At 32.8% G+C, this 13332-nt stretch overlaps 1 protein-coding gene across 1 annotated transcript; it reads left to right on the top strand.

Moving 5' to 3' along the window:
- The first annotated feature begins 5080 nt into the window (after positions 1-5080).
- LOC144845831 (peptidyl-prolyl cis-trans isomerase Fkbp12-like) lies at positions 5081-12192 on the top strand. Its single transcript, XM_078703278.1, has 5 exons — positions 5081-5248; positions 6237-6284; positions 6698-6810; positions 8307-8380; positions 9886-12192. Exons 1-5 carry the CDS (start codon positions 5209-5211, stop codon positions 9938-9940), a joined length of 330 nt encoding a protein of 109 aa, XP_078559404.1. The 5' UTR covers positions 5081-5208; the 3' UTR covers positions 9941-12192.
- The last annotated feature ends 1140 nt before the right edge of the window (positions 12193-13332 follow it).

Below are 13332 nucleotides of genomic sequence, written 5' to 3'. Positions count from 1 at the left end.
CACATTATCACTATCTCCCTATCTTGCACATTATCGAATACAAATAATTAAACAGATAATTCAGTATAATTTAATAATATTCTTGATGGAACTATTATGATATCAATATTTATATCAGTATAAACGAATTTATCTGATTGAGTTGTTTCCATATTTTGTATGGGATGAAGCCATCTGCTTTAACATACGTGTTTTGGACGTTGTTTTTGCAAGTTCATGTGATACGTTACTGCATATATTTACAATCGTGCATTTTCCTGTGTAGCACCCATTTGATGGAATATTAAATAGACACATAAAGACCTCAGAAAACGCCAATATCTTTTAAAAATCCTTTGAAAACTCACCTGTAGGCCTATACACAGAAGCTCTTCCTGTTTTACTTTTATCGCCTCTTAACATTCTATTTTGGAAACCAGTGCTATAATGATTGGTTGATTATTTGATTGATTGTAATATGTTATATTTTAGTTTATATTATTCCTATCAATTTTCAGACCAGTGATACATTAAATAATTACCGTGGAAGATGAGGAGAATGAGAAAATCCGCCCTCAACCGATATTCAATCCGCAGAATATTCTGCTTGATATGCAGGCATCCTATCATTAGGGATGAGTCAAATATGTTTGGATACAATAAAATAGGCATCCGAGAAGCTGATTGAAAATAATTTATTCAGTTATATGTATATTTTTACTTCTTTTCCAGACTTAACGTATATATTTATATATATATATATTTTTTATATCTTTGTTAATTGTGTATTTTTATAGTTTATTTTGTATTTACTGTTTGTGTTGTTTGAGGGTCCCTAATGATCAGCTTATGCTGGATGGATCACCCTCATTAAATATTGTTGAAATAAAATTTTTAAAAATAAATAAAGTGATGCAGTCCATAGTGTCCTCACCCACAATATTCAAATAAATATGTATTCACACAACACCATCCATTGGCCAACTTTAAACAAGTCTCCGTTGTTTCGCCATTTAATTCAATTCAATTTCCTTTTATTTCGGAAATATCATCCATATTAATAGAATGCTTCAACATCTACAATACATTTTGGAGTTATGGAGCATATGTTTGCAAACACAAACAACAAGGATGTTGACCACTATTCAACCTACGTTGCATGAAACCATTCGCCACACTATACCTTTAACACAGAAAAATATAGATTGATTTAAAAACCAAAAGAAAACTAAATAATAGTTACAGCCTAATTTATTATACCAGTGTAAGTGTATAATATTATTATGGAAAATGTCTGCAATATGGCGTGCTCATTAATTTGTACTCTTAACTGTTTACTATACATTGATAAGTACTTTAACAATATAGGACATCTTTGTCGAGCGAGTACGGTGTCTGTTTAATTAAATTTCGCTGATAAACAATTACCAATAGCATTGTTTAAGAACATTCACCTGTATATATTCCCACATAATGTGTATATCTTATACTTTTATCACCAAGGTAATATTAACATTCGAGATACAAAACCAAACATATCAAAATATTGCTGTGATAAATTAGTATGAGAACGAACACATGATGGTGATTTGTAATACTGCAATTAATAAACGTAGAATGATTATATCAATTGCGTAATAATGATATTGCCGACAAAAACAATTGCATATAATACAAAAACAACTTCATTATTAGAATAGACCAAGAAAGAGTTAATTATGGTTCCTGCTATATTAATCATAAGCTTTCAAAACCCATCTTACCATTGTAAGCATGCGCAACAAAGATGGCGGGATATCAATGGCATACTTGTTGTTTATATAACAATGTAACCGACATAGAGAACTTAAAACCAGTGATACACTGGGAATTAAAGATTGTCTCCCTGAAAAAATAATTGTTTAAAATGTTTTTGTTAAATATGCCATTTTAATGTCACATAATACTTATTAACTTTGACCAAAATTTAGATCAAAAAATATATATATATTTACCTGAAAAAACTATTATTACCAAAAATAGTCAAATTGACTGGAAGAAGAGTTCTTGGTTAAATTTAACAGTTTATTTTTTCTTTTTACAAGTGAAAACATTTTTTCTACGGAAGTGATTTATTAAAACTATGAAATGAACTATTCAAGGTCTTGAATTTTTCATGTTTTTGGGGAACAATACTAATATATAAACAATGAAAATGAGGAAATCTTTGAGCCGGTTCCTTTAATGAAAATAAAAAGTATTGCAAAGATACTTTCAATTTGAAACTAATCTGTTTTCTTCCTTAGATTGAAATAATAGAAAAAAATATATAATGAATAAATAAATATGTAACTATAAAATAATCGAAATTTTATTAGTTTAGTTTAGTTTAGTTATAATGGGAAAGTTTAGGCGATGTGCCTTTTAACCCCATATCAACTACATTGTGTCGATGCGATTCTTGAAGGTGTTAGTGGTCTCAGAATTGACAACGTCGGCTGGTAAACTGTTCCAATGGTTTATTACTCGTTGCGAGAAGGTATGTCTTCTACAGTTCAATCCTTTATGGAAAATGGGCTTGAAAAATCTCAGGTGAAAGGAATATACAAAAGTCTGTACTGTAGTAAAATAGAATTTAAAGAGGCATAAAGGAACATTGTTGAGAAAGAACTAATGGCATGAAGTTTGAGAATATTGATATTGCGCAATAACTGCAGCTTGTCGTTCTCATTTTTTAGTACACGTAATGCTATTAGCAAAATAAAGTAAATTTAACAAGCGTGTATCAATTTAGGACATCTATCTATGTCGAGCGAGTGTATGGTATCTGATTAGAGCTATGAATTATCAATACCACCTTTGTTTCCATTCACCTGTGTATATTCCCATATAATGTTTATACATTTTATACTATCACCAACGATAAATCTACATTCAAGCTTAAAAACTAAACATATCCATAAGTTGTGTAAATTATGAGAAAGAACACATGATGACCATTTATAATACTGTAATTAATGAACGTAGAATAATATTGAATATCGAAACGTCACCAGGCTATAGGCGCTTGACCTTTGACAAGATCGCTAACATTTATCAATTTAACTTACCATACTTACTATTGTATATTCAGGAATAGCCCGCTCCATAATCTCTTTGCTTTTCTTCTTTATATCTATAGTTTTATGTTATGAAATTTATACTAACAAATATCATTTTTATTAATATTATAATTATAACAATTATTAAAAATATGTATAAAATAATATGGATTAACCAAAACTACATGGATTAACCAATTTATCGCATGACAATCTATTTGATATACAAGATCATTACATCCAACTAACATCTTCATCTATCTATAATAATGCGGAACATCATTTCAATATACACACATCTACACTTGAAAATTGTAAACGCGAAAAAAACATAAAAAGCAATTACTATACTTTGCAAAATTCTATTTTAAAGCGCTAAGTATAAAATTTACGAGAACGAAGGAGGTGGCGTAAGTCACAGAAGAAAAAAAAGATGTTATGGTATATGCTCTCTCTGCCTCAGCTCTAAGGGCCTGCCACGGCCTTGGGGTCGTTTCCACAGCATCAGATACATGTTGCCGCCTTATGATGTGGTGGAAAGGTATATATTCTGTGAACCCCAAACACAGTAGCTCGCATAGATTTAACTTTATTCCACCATGGAAAGCCAGCTAGGGATTCGACTCGTTCATACATATGCATATTTAAGACGCCACGACGAATTACGTAATGAAACATGTAGAAATAGACTATACGTCAGCTGTTTAGTCTCAACTTTGTGGCGCAATGGGAAATATGCTTTGCTTTGAGTACTCACAGCTTTATCCCGGGTTCGAAACTCTAAGGATTTCTCTTTTTTTTTTAATGAAAAAAAAATGTTTTTCTTTTATTTATGAAGAAAGATATAGAACGTCATCTTGAGGGAACGAAGCTTGTATTTAAGTAATAGGTGAGCTATCTTTGCGATTCCTACCGTCACACACATTTTCAACATACTAGCCACCTGAGTCTAAGTTCTTAATAGTCATTTCAATTCAGAATTATAAATTGAAAATTGTAGGCGCCACCGTACTAACAAACAAACATACAAATACTATACTATACCAAGTAACAAACACACACGTGCGATCGACTACATAACAACATCATTGGCGGAGGTAATGAAAGACTCAACACATTCCCTCCTTTGCAGAAAACATGTTTCGTAAATATGCTAATTAAATATACTAGGTTATGGCATTTTCGTAATATTTCTTCATTCGTAATTAATTGTATTGTGAATCTTATATTATACAATTTCATTTGTATTCAATATTATTGATTATTATTTTATCCATTGTGCTCTTGTCCTCTTTCCTCTATTTCCAATACTTTACTATTGTGTCAATGCTACTGCATAAATTACTCGCTTGATTGGTTGATATTATGAGCTTTAGGCCTATTACGTGTACAAAGTTCCTCTCGATTATCTTGAATTTAGGTAGACAACAAATTAACCAATAACTGTGTACATTATCTGATATTTATGATGCAGTACAGGTACACATTAGTATGATAGCATATGACCGTTTTGATTAAAAAAGAAACCCAACAAATGTCCAGCAATATATGATGTAAAAATAGCAAATAAAATTTGAACAATAAATAAAGTTATATAGCCTAGGACTTGACTAGTCGTATGAATAGACTAGGTGTGTACGTGAGGCTACCACTGGTTAAATTCAAAGAATGTGCTTTTTTTCCAGAGCCGTTGATTTATTTTATTTTTTTCATTTTATCCAGGCTATAATTTGAAATGACAGGTAAAGCGCCAAATGATTATTAAAGCATAGTCCTAACGTAATGGTAAACGCGGGTCTACGTAACGAAAAAGGAAACGAACGATGTGGTAAAAGAGCAGAATAATTGTAAAATAGCCGAATGACATAATGTTGAAAAAAGCTACAGAATGCAGTAACGGCGTTCCATATTTCATATTGACATCAATTAAGAGCCCGCCCTCAACTTATCTAGACATTCTCGTCCCGCTCGCTCTAAGCTCTAGAGGGTGCCAGAGAAGAAGTCGACGTGCGCACACGCCACCTCGCCCCCCGTGTTTGGTGGAGAGTGTGGCAGGCTTGCAGGCTCGCTTTCTGACGTTCCTTGTTGGCTGTTATTTAATATTATTGCTTAAAACCTAATTACCAGTTACTTACCTACGTAGTAAATTATGTCAGACGTAGGCATTAATATTTTGACTCCTGGTGATGGTAAGTAATTATGCCTAGGCCTACTATAATGAATTGGAATTTAGAAAAAAAAGGTAATAATAATGATACTCTTCTCCTACTACTTTCTAGGCCTAGCCTAGAGGCTAGGCCTAGGCCTCTAGCTAGGCCTACCATCCCTACCGCCTAGGTAGGTCTAGACTCTAGAGTAGTAGTAGTAACCGTAGTAGGCCTAGATCTAGCTAGCTAGAGGAGAGAAAGGACGCCCATTTTAGGGAGCAAATTATGATTATGCGTAGGCCTAGCTACTGTAGAGTAGATAGAGGCCTTGTTTTGCTATATTAGTATTATTTATTATGGATTACGGTCGAACTATTAGTATTATTAATATTAGCCTCAGCCTAGGCTAGCTAGTACTCTACTAGGCGGCCCTACTAGGCTAGTAGACCTTTCGACGAACTTCAATATAATAAAAAAGGACATCCACGACAAATATGATCCAGGGCCTAAATTTGTGGTCAAAAGCAGTCCCCACTGCCAAAATTGGTCCAGGTTTTTCTTTCATCGATTTTATTTAATGCCGGCCGTCCATTGTACAACCTGATCAAGTAAGGAACAAAGGATCTTTTATATCTCTCGGTTCTAATCTAATAGATCTATACAGATCATTTCTCTCGAAGCGCATTTTATGATAATTACTATAGCAGGTGTTTTGCGTCTTTCTGAATATTAGTGGTTTTAGATTTAATACATTTATGACATATTTCCTTCAGCGAATAATTCATGTCTGTGATTAGTCCACATTTCTTCTTCTTTACATTTTTCATACCGTACAACACAGCGGAACGCAATTACACTTTCAACCACTGATGATTAGAACAAATTTAATATTGACTTGTCCACTCCAAATTTATTAAGTTTCCTAAGAAAGAACAGTCGCATATTTCCTTTCCGTATAGTATTTTTACATTGTTCAGCCCAATTCATGTAGTTAGCATGATATTCATAACATTTTGTCTTTTATTTTTAGGTTGCAATTTTCCTAAGAATGGCCAAACAGTAGAAGTTCATTATACAGGTATGTACATATTAATCAATACAGGAACATTATAAAGCATTGAGTCAGTTGTTTGCTAGTTATGTAATTCCTTTCCCATCGGTTCAATTCTTTCAGAATACTTCCAAAATATTTGGATCCTGTAGATTATCATTGTACACTACTACAGTATTTCCAAAATGGTAAATAAATACCTTAGTAGTAGTAGTAGTAGTAGTAGTAGGGCACAGTGATTCCATACCAAAATTCTATTAGGGTTAGTACAATATAAAATACTGAGATAATCAACTTTGCATAAATGCATAAACCCTTGCATTTGATGGAGCCAGTAACCTTATCTTTGGGTTGCTTTTTCTTTTATACAGTAGCATCAGTTGACATTTTTTTTCAATGTATAGTTTACAATTGTTTGTGTACCTTTTACTGTATTTTAGGAACTTTGACAGATGGAACAAAGTTTGATTCATCTCGTGATCGTGGCAAGCCCTTCAAATTTAAATTAGGAGCAGGTCAAGTCATAAAAGGATGGGACGTCGGCGTTGCTAAGGTTGTTTTTTGTATTATCTTGCTTTAATAACAGTTTACAAAATTACAGTTGACTCCACCTACTGTATGTCGACCAATTTTTATGAAATTACTATACCTATACATTCTGTGTAACTTAGACTAATACTATACAGTACAGTATACACATTCTTTAGTAGTTTTGGTATAAGTCTGATTTCCAACAAACTCAAAATGTAGATGAAAATGATACGGATAACAAACTGAGAGAGGTGATAGTATGGAAAAATATCAGTTCTCTCTCAATCTGGTGGTGTATTGTTGTCTGCGTTTTGCTTCCCTATAAGTAGACAGAAGCATAAAAATGAAATCTATTTTATTTGCCTAATTCGTATACAATACAGTACATATTAGCATTAAAATCAAAGCCTAGAATTTAATCAACTCAATTAAATGCTCAGCATGAGTCATTCCGTGTTTATGGGGAGAGCAGTACTGTGTATTAGGCCTATTACAGAGCATTGTTTTTACAAATTTGTCATGTTGAAGTTCGGATAAACTTCAACATTTTTATTCCAGTCCAATTAGATTTGACTGTAATTTCTTGTTGGTCCAATGGAGATGTTCTTCATTCATCTTTTTTTTGTATTTATCTCATAATTTTAATAGAGAAGAATTACAATCATTAATGTTGATAATGTTACAAGTGTAAAAACTAAAATACTCTGCAGATGTGATCACTTACTGCTCCCCATGAATGGGGCCATACCAATAAGCTGAAAGTCTGCACTACGTCATCTAACCACGGGTGGGCCAACATGGAAATGAGATTTTGAATATTGTATGAGGGCTAATACAGTATAAACTATCTTATTAAGTAAACTAAGTAAATTGTTATACAGTATTTGTTTATATGTACAGTCAGTGTGTAAACACTTTCACTGCCAGGCCGCATTATTTTTTTTCCTTTGAGTTTAACACTGGAGCCCTCAGTTCGAGATCTATCAAGAACATGATTTGTTTTAAATAGTTGAGAGAGATTATTTAGAGGGTTAGGTTTAGTATATTTAGGAAGTAGATCAGCTATCTTGCAATCTTTATAATAGAAAATAATTAAGGTAATGAATTATTCATGATTTCTGATGCTGCCAGGCCAGCCTGTACTACCACCTAATTTGCCTGTTAATTCAAAGCCTATAGATATTTGAGTATTTAGTGGTTAAAAAAAACTACATCATCAGTCAAAATAAAGAGAATTCATACTGTACTGTAATCAAATGTTTTAATAATTCAAATTCTAAAATTGCTATGTTTACACAATCAAACTTTATGTGACAAAAAAATGTGATGTGCCCATATATGGACATGATATTGTCATTTCACTGTACCATATTTTGGCACATCACATCTTTTTTTGTCAAACTAGTTTGATAGTGTAGACAGAGCTTTATGTTGTGATGTTGTGCAATACAGCAATAAGCCCAACATATATCTGTATGTTTGTAACATTGTTAACATTTTATTTATTGTTTATTTCAGATGAGTAAAGGAGAAAGAGCAGAGCTCACCTGTCCTCCTGATTTTGCATACGGAAGCAAAGGTTATCCTGGTGTATATCCTTTAAATTCAATTAGTTATTTTATTTTTAATAATTCATATAATAATAATAAGGGTTACCAATGGTAAATTAATCACTGTCCTATCAGATAGGTGGTAATCCCCCTGATACAGGGGCTATTTTGTGAACCAGTTCATCGGGGTAACTCCTACACTTCTTGAATAATGAACTGGGTTCTTTAAAGTGAACACAGGTTATAACTGTGTACACTGGACCTACGGTTTATAGTCCTTATCCGAGAAGACTTGTTCCACCACCATAACTAGAAGCGAGTCGGCCTCGAACCCTTGCCGATGTTGTTGGCTCTTTAGGTATGGTAAATGGCGCCCCTGCCTTAATCGCTCGGCCATTTGACTCACCCTTTTCACACAAAAAAACCCACTGACAAACATGTTATTTTGTAATGCTTAAAGAAGTGGATAAGTGATGACATTTTACCTATTAATAATTATAAAGAAATTAATTGTTTTCCCATGACAAAACATGAATTGCTACTACCAGTACCAGCCAATGTTTTAGCCTATAAGTCTGTGAGTGTCCGCTTCTGCTTTGATGAAATCAAATTTGTCTATTTGAAATGTTAAGATGAGCATGCTTGTATTGTACGTAACAATAGTTTGTCGATTGGCATCTTGTTAAAGGACAACTTGACCGAGGACCATATTTTAACAAGGTATTAGGGATGTACATATGCTTTCAGAACCATCGCAAAAAATTTAAGATATCGCCGCACGTGCTCGCCGTCGCCATCAATCGATGTAACGTCACAGGTGCATCGCACTTTGTAAATAAATCGTAAAAAAATATAAATATTGACTTTTTTATTGTTTCTTTTGCTTATCTGGACTCATTAAGTAGATTTTGCAATGCACCTGTGACGTCACAGCAATTTACGGCTGTGCGGCGATATCTTTAATCTCGCAATTGTTCTGAAATCATATGTACATCCCTAATATGTTGTAAAAATATGGTCCTCGGTCAAGTTGTCCTTTAAGGGGTACAAAACTCGGTAATAATATAAATTATATTTGAATGCCTAAAATATTATTCAATTGCAATTCCACCACTATGTTTGGCCCAGTTTCAAATGTTATTCTGGATATTGGAATAAATCATGGTCTATTATGCTAGTCAACTACTGAATGTCAATAATTCACATGTAGGCAAACCTACAGTAATGAACCGCTATGGCGATTTATATTGATCAGAAGTGCTATTTAAAATGTTTAAAAGAAAATGTTCCCTTGACCTTGGTTCCTACTAGCAAGCAAGCGAGTAGACCAATCACAATCGATGGATTATTCAAACAGTCGCTTGTGATTGGTCAACTCGCTTGTGTCTACGTCCTTGCATTGCGTCGCTAGTGGGAACCACACTTTAGTTTAACTCCTTATTTATAATAAATTATATTTTATGATTATTGTTTAAGTACTGTAGTACTTTTTTATTTTGTAGCTAGATAAAATGTTGAAAACATTATTTTCCTTAACTGCTACACACTATTCCACCATCCTCAACGTTGGTCTTTGATGTGGAACTTCTCAGTTTTGTCTAACGTTTGGAGCCCTCTACGTAGTATGCATGTTGTACAGCCTTCTCCGCTTAATGAGTGTCGCAACCAATTTCCCGGTTTTCCAATCCATGTGCAACCAACATTCACACATCACCAGATATATGAACTAAAGCCTGTTTTCCACTATGTGAATTTAGTCGTGTGAATCCAATGTTTTCACAGAGAAAATGCGTCCTAGCCATTCCACTGCAAGATCTTTTCAATTTGCACGAGTGCTCATAACTCATTCCCTGAGCTCTAATTGGTTGCATAATTTTGCGCTTTGCAAAAAGTAGAAACAATTCAACCGAATAGCAGATAAGGATTGGTAGATGAAAGAATGAGTATGTATGCATATAAGCTGATGCTTTTGATTCACATAAACAAATTCGCCTAGTGGAAAACATGCTTTAGGCCATTTAACTTGAAATCTGCCTTAATATTGAGTAAGATTTATTTAAAGATATATTGTCCCCTTAAAAAAATATTTTTTTAAATTTTTTTGTTGAATATGTTATTTTAATGTCACATAATAGTTATTCACTCTCACAAAAAATTGGGTCTGAAAAAAATTTATTTACCTGAGAAAAATTTAATTTGAAGCAAAAAATGGTCAAATTGTCTGGAAGACAATGAGTTTTTGGGTAATTTAACTGTTTATTTTGTCTTTTTATAGGGGAAATAATTTTTTCCCCCGTTTTTTTTCTTATGGAAGTGAACAACTTCATTAAAACTGCAAAATGGCCTATTCAAAGTCCGATTTTAAAAATCTTTATTTTTCATGATTTTGGGGGACAATACATCTTTAATGTTTTACTCAATTTGTAAAAAGTACAATATACTTCACTTTCTGGATTGTGACAAATCTTTTGGATCACAATATACTGTAACTTGTTAAGCAGATTTTCACATTGAACTGTTGGTGGTGCATAGATTGACTAATGAGAATTTGAACTAAAGATTTTAATATATGACCAAATATGATGCACAGATAGTCAGTGCATTCTCAAACTTGTATTTCAATGAATTGTAATCAACTTGACAAAATGAATAATGTATAATATACAGCAATGATTTTTATGTGTAATAAATGATATAATGACGTAAGTAATTTGCCCACAGATACATTTCAGAAAAACAATAGCATATTACATAGTAATCAATACTTCTGAAAGAAAACCTTGTATGAACAAAATACTGTATATTGCTGTATAGCTGTTTTAAAACTAGCGAAACTGGAATGGTAAATAAGCAGTGTTGTCAAATAAGTGTACAGTATAATGAAAAGCACCGATTGTGAAAGGCCCATTTACACTAGGACGATAGACAGATGTGCATTTTTCATACATAAAACAAAAGAAATATAAACACTTTTCATTCTAGAACTATAGAATATCCATCTATGCTTCCTTTGATGAAAATGATGTTTTCATACGTCATAATTGGTAAGAGCAATAATATCGTGACATATTATTTGTATTTATCATGAAGTCATTTGATTGGAATTTTAAAATATTATTTTTATCAAAGGCAGCATAAATGATTATCCTACTGTTCTAGAACGCAAACCTTTCTAATTTCTTTTGATTTATGTAAAAAAATGCATGCTTATATATTCGTAGTGTAAATGGGCCTTAAAGCTTGTCTACTTTTCTGTCATTGCTTAAACGTACATCTTGCCAGACACTTGACAATTTAAACTTTTGCAAAATACTTAAATTGACAGTACAGTATAGCAACTTTCATCTCGTAATGTACTACATGTCTCCTAAACAAAATAGGAGTTCATGAACAATGAACAAACAACATAGCATTGGCATCATACTCTCTGCCCATAAAGCTTGGTTCCCACTCAGATGCAACGACGTAGAGTTGACAAATCACAAGGAGCAGTTCAGATTATGTACCCGTCGTAATTGGTCAAATTACTTGCACTGCGTTTGGTCCTACTGTGGAAACTAAGCTTAACTCTGTATTTCTATTTTAGACTGAATGAATGAACAAATAGAATAAAAATGCGTTTTAATGTATGATAAAAAAAATTAATTGCAAATGAGGTAACTTTGAATTATAAGTAATGATACAATATTTTAACCCTTTATTAAATCTTCTAAAACGTACCAATTAGTATTATTGTTTATAACTGATTTATTAATTATATAGCATAAAATGTGATTGTTTCCCTTTGTTAGTTTTACAATTTGTTTTGTTAAAAACGATGCTGTTGTTTTTTTTTTATTAAAGACATGAGCTTAAATCCATACAGTATAGTTGTTCTTTTGTTGACAGAGTTTACTATAAATACCATGGTAATAGTAGATGATTTTTATTGAAAGTCTTCTTCTTAGTGAATTCATGAATAATATTTTTTTAGCAAAACGTCGATTTTAAGCAAATATTGGAGGGAAATTATATACCATAGACCATCATTGGCTATAATCCCCTGTTAACAACAAAACTTGTCAAGCAGTTAGGGGGAAAAATCAGCAATGTGGTCTTGTTACCAGAGTTGTCAAAACAATATAGAATATCTAATAAACACTCCTAGAAAGTAGGAAGCCTTTTGCCATGTTTCCCCTGACCATGGATTAAAGAATTCTTTAATCCATGCCCTGACTGAGTTCCTTTGTTTTAACATTTGTGACTATTACTTTCCCATCCATTGTTATCAACCAACTTGTTCATTGATCCATCTCGTCGTCCCGTGACAAATCTCCGTATCTGTTCCAATCCGCGCTGATATTTTTCGTTGCATCCTCTTTGGAACAAACTCCCACTACTAATATGTTCAGCAAACACGAGAAGATGAGGTAATGTTATTCTGAACTGATAATATCATAAGTTACTTGTGGACGAAGAAAGTTTATATCAATATTATGTTTGTAGTGTAAGAGGCTACTAGTAAAACTGCTATGCTACCTCCTACTCTCAAACTGCATTTGTTTTTGAATGAATTAACACTTTTACTGGCTACAACCCATTCAAGAGAAATCATTGCGTTTGATTTCTATCTAGTTTTTAATAATGAACCACGAGTGATCTTACAACCGGAATGTTTGTAAAGATTATTTTACATTCTCTATACGCGTGCAAGATCTTGAAAGTTTCCATAATACATCGTACTCTCCTTTTCTTTCAATGCTAGTAGACAGTTCGGACTTTGTGTAAATAAATAGTCCAAACGGGCTCATAGATTTTATTCTAATGGAAAATTTCATAATTAAGGGACAAGTTTTGTTGCACACCTTTGGACATTTTCAAATACTTTAATATCAGTGTTTGAGATATAAGGTGACAAGGCCTAAACAGCATACTCAATGGAGCTATCGAGTTCCAATTAACCCTGCATCTTTTTTTGTTCATAATAATGTCAGAAACCCGGACAATAGACTTTT

This window comes from Antedon bifida, chromosome 6 (assembly GCF_963402885.1).
Source record: "Antedon bifida chromosome 6, ecAntBifi1.1, whole genome shotgun sequence".
NCBI lineage: Eukaryota > Metazoa > Echinodermata > Crinoidea > Comatulida > Antedonidae > Antedon > Antedon bifida.
The sequence above is the reverse complement of the archived record's forward strand: the minus strand, read 5'-3'. Positions and strand labels throughout refer to the sequence as shown.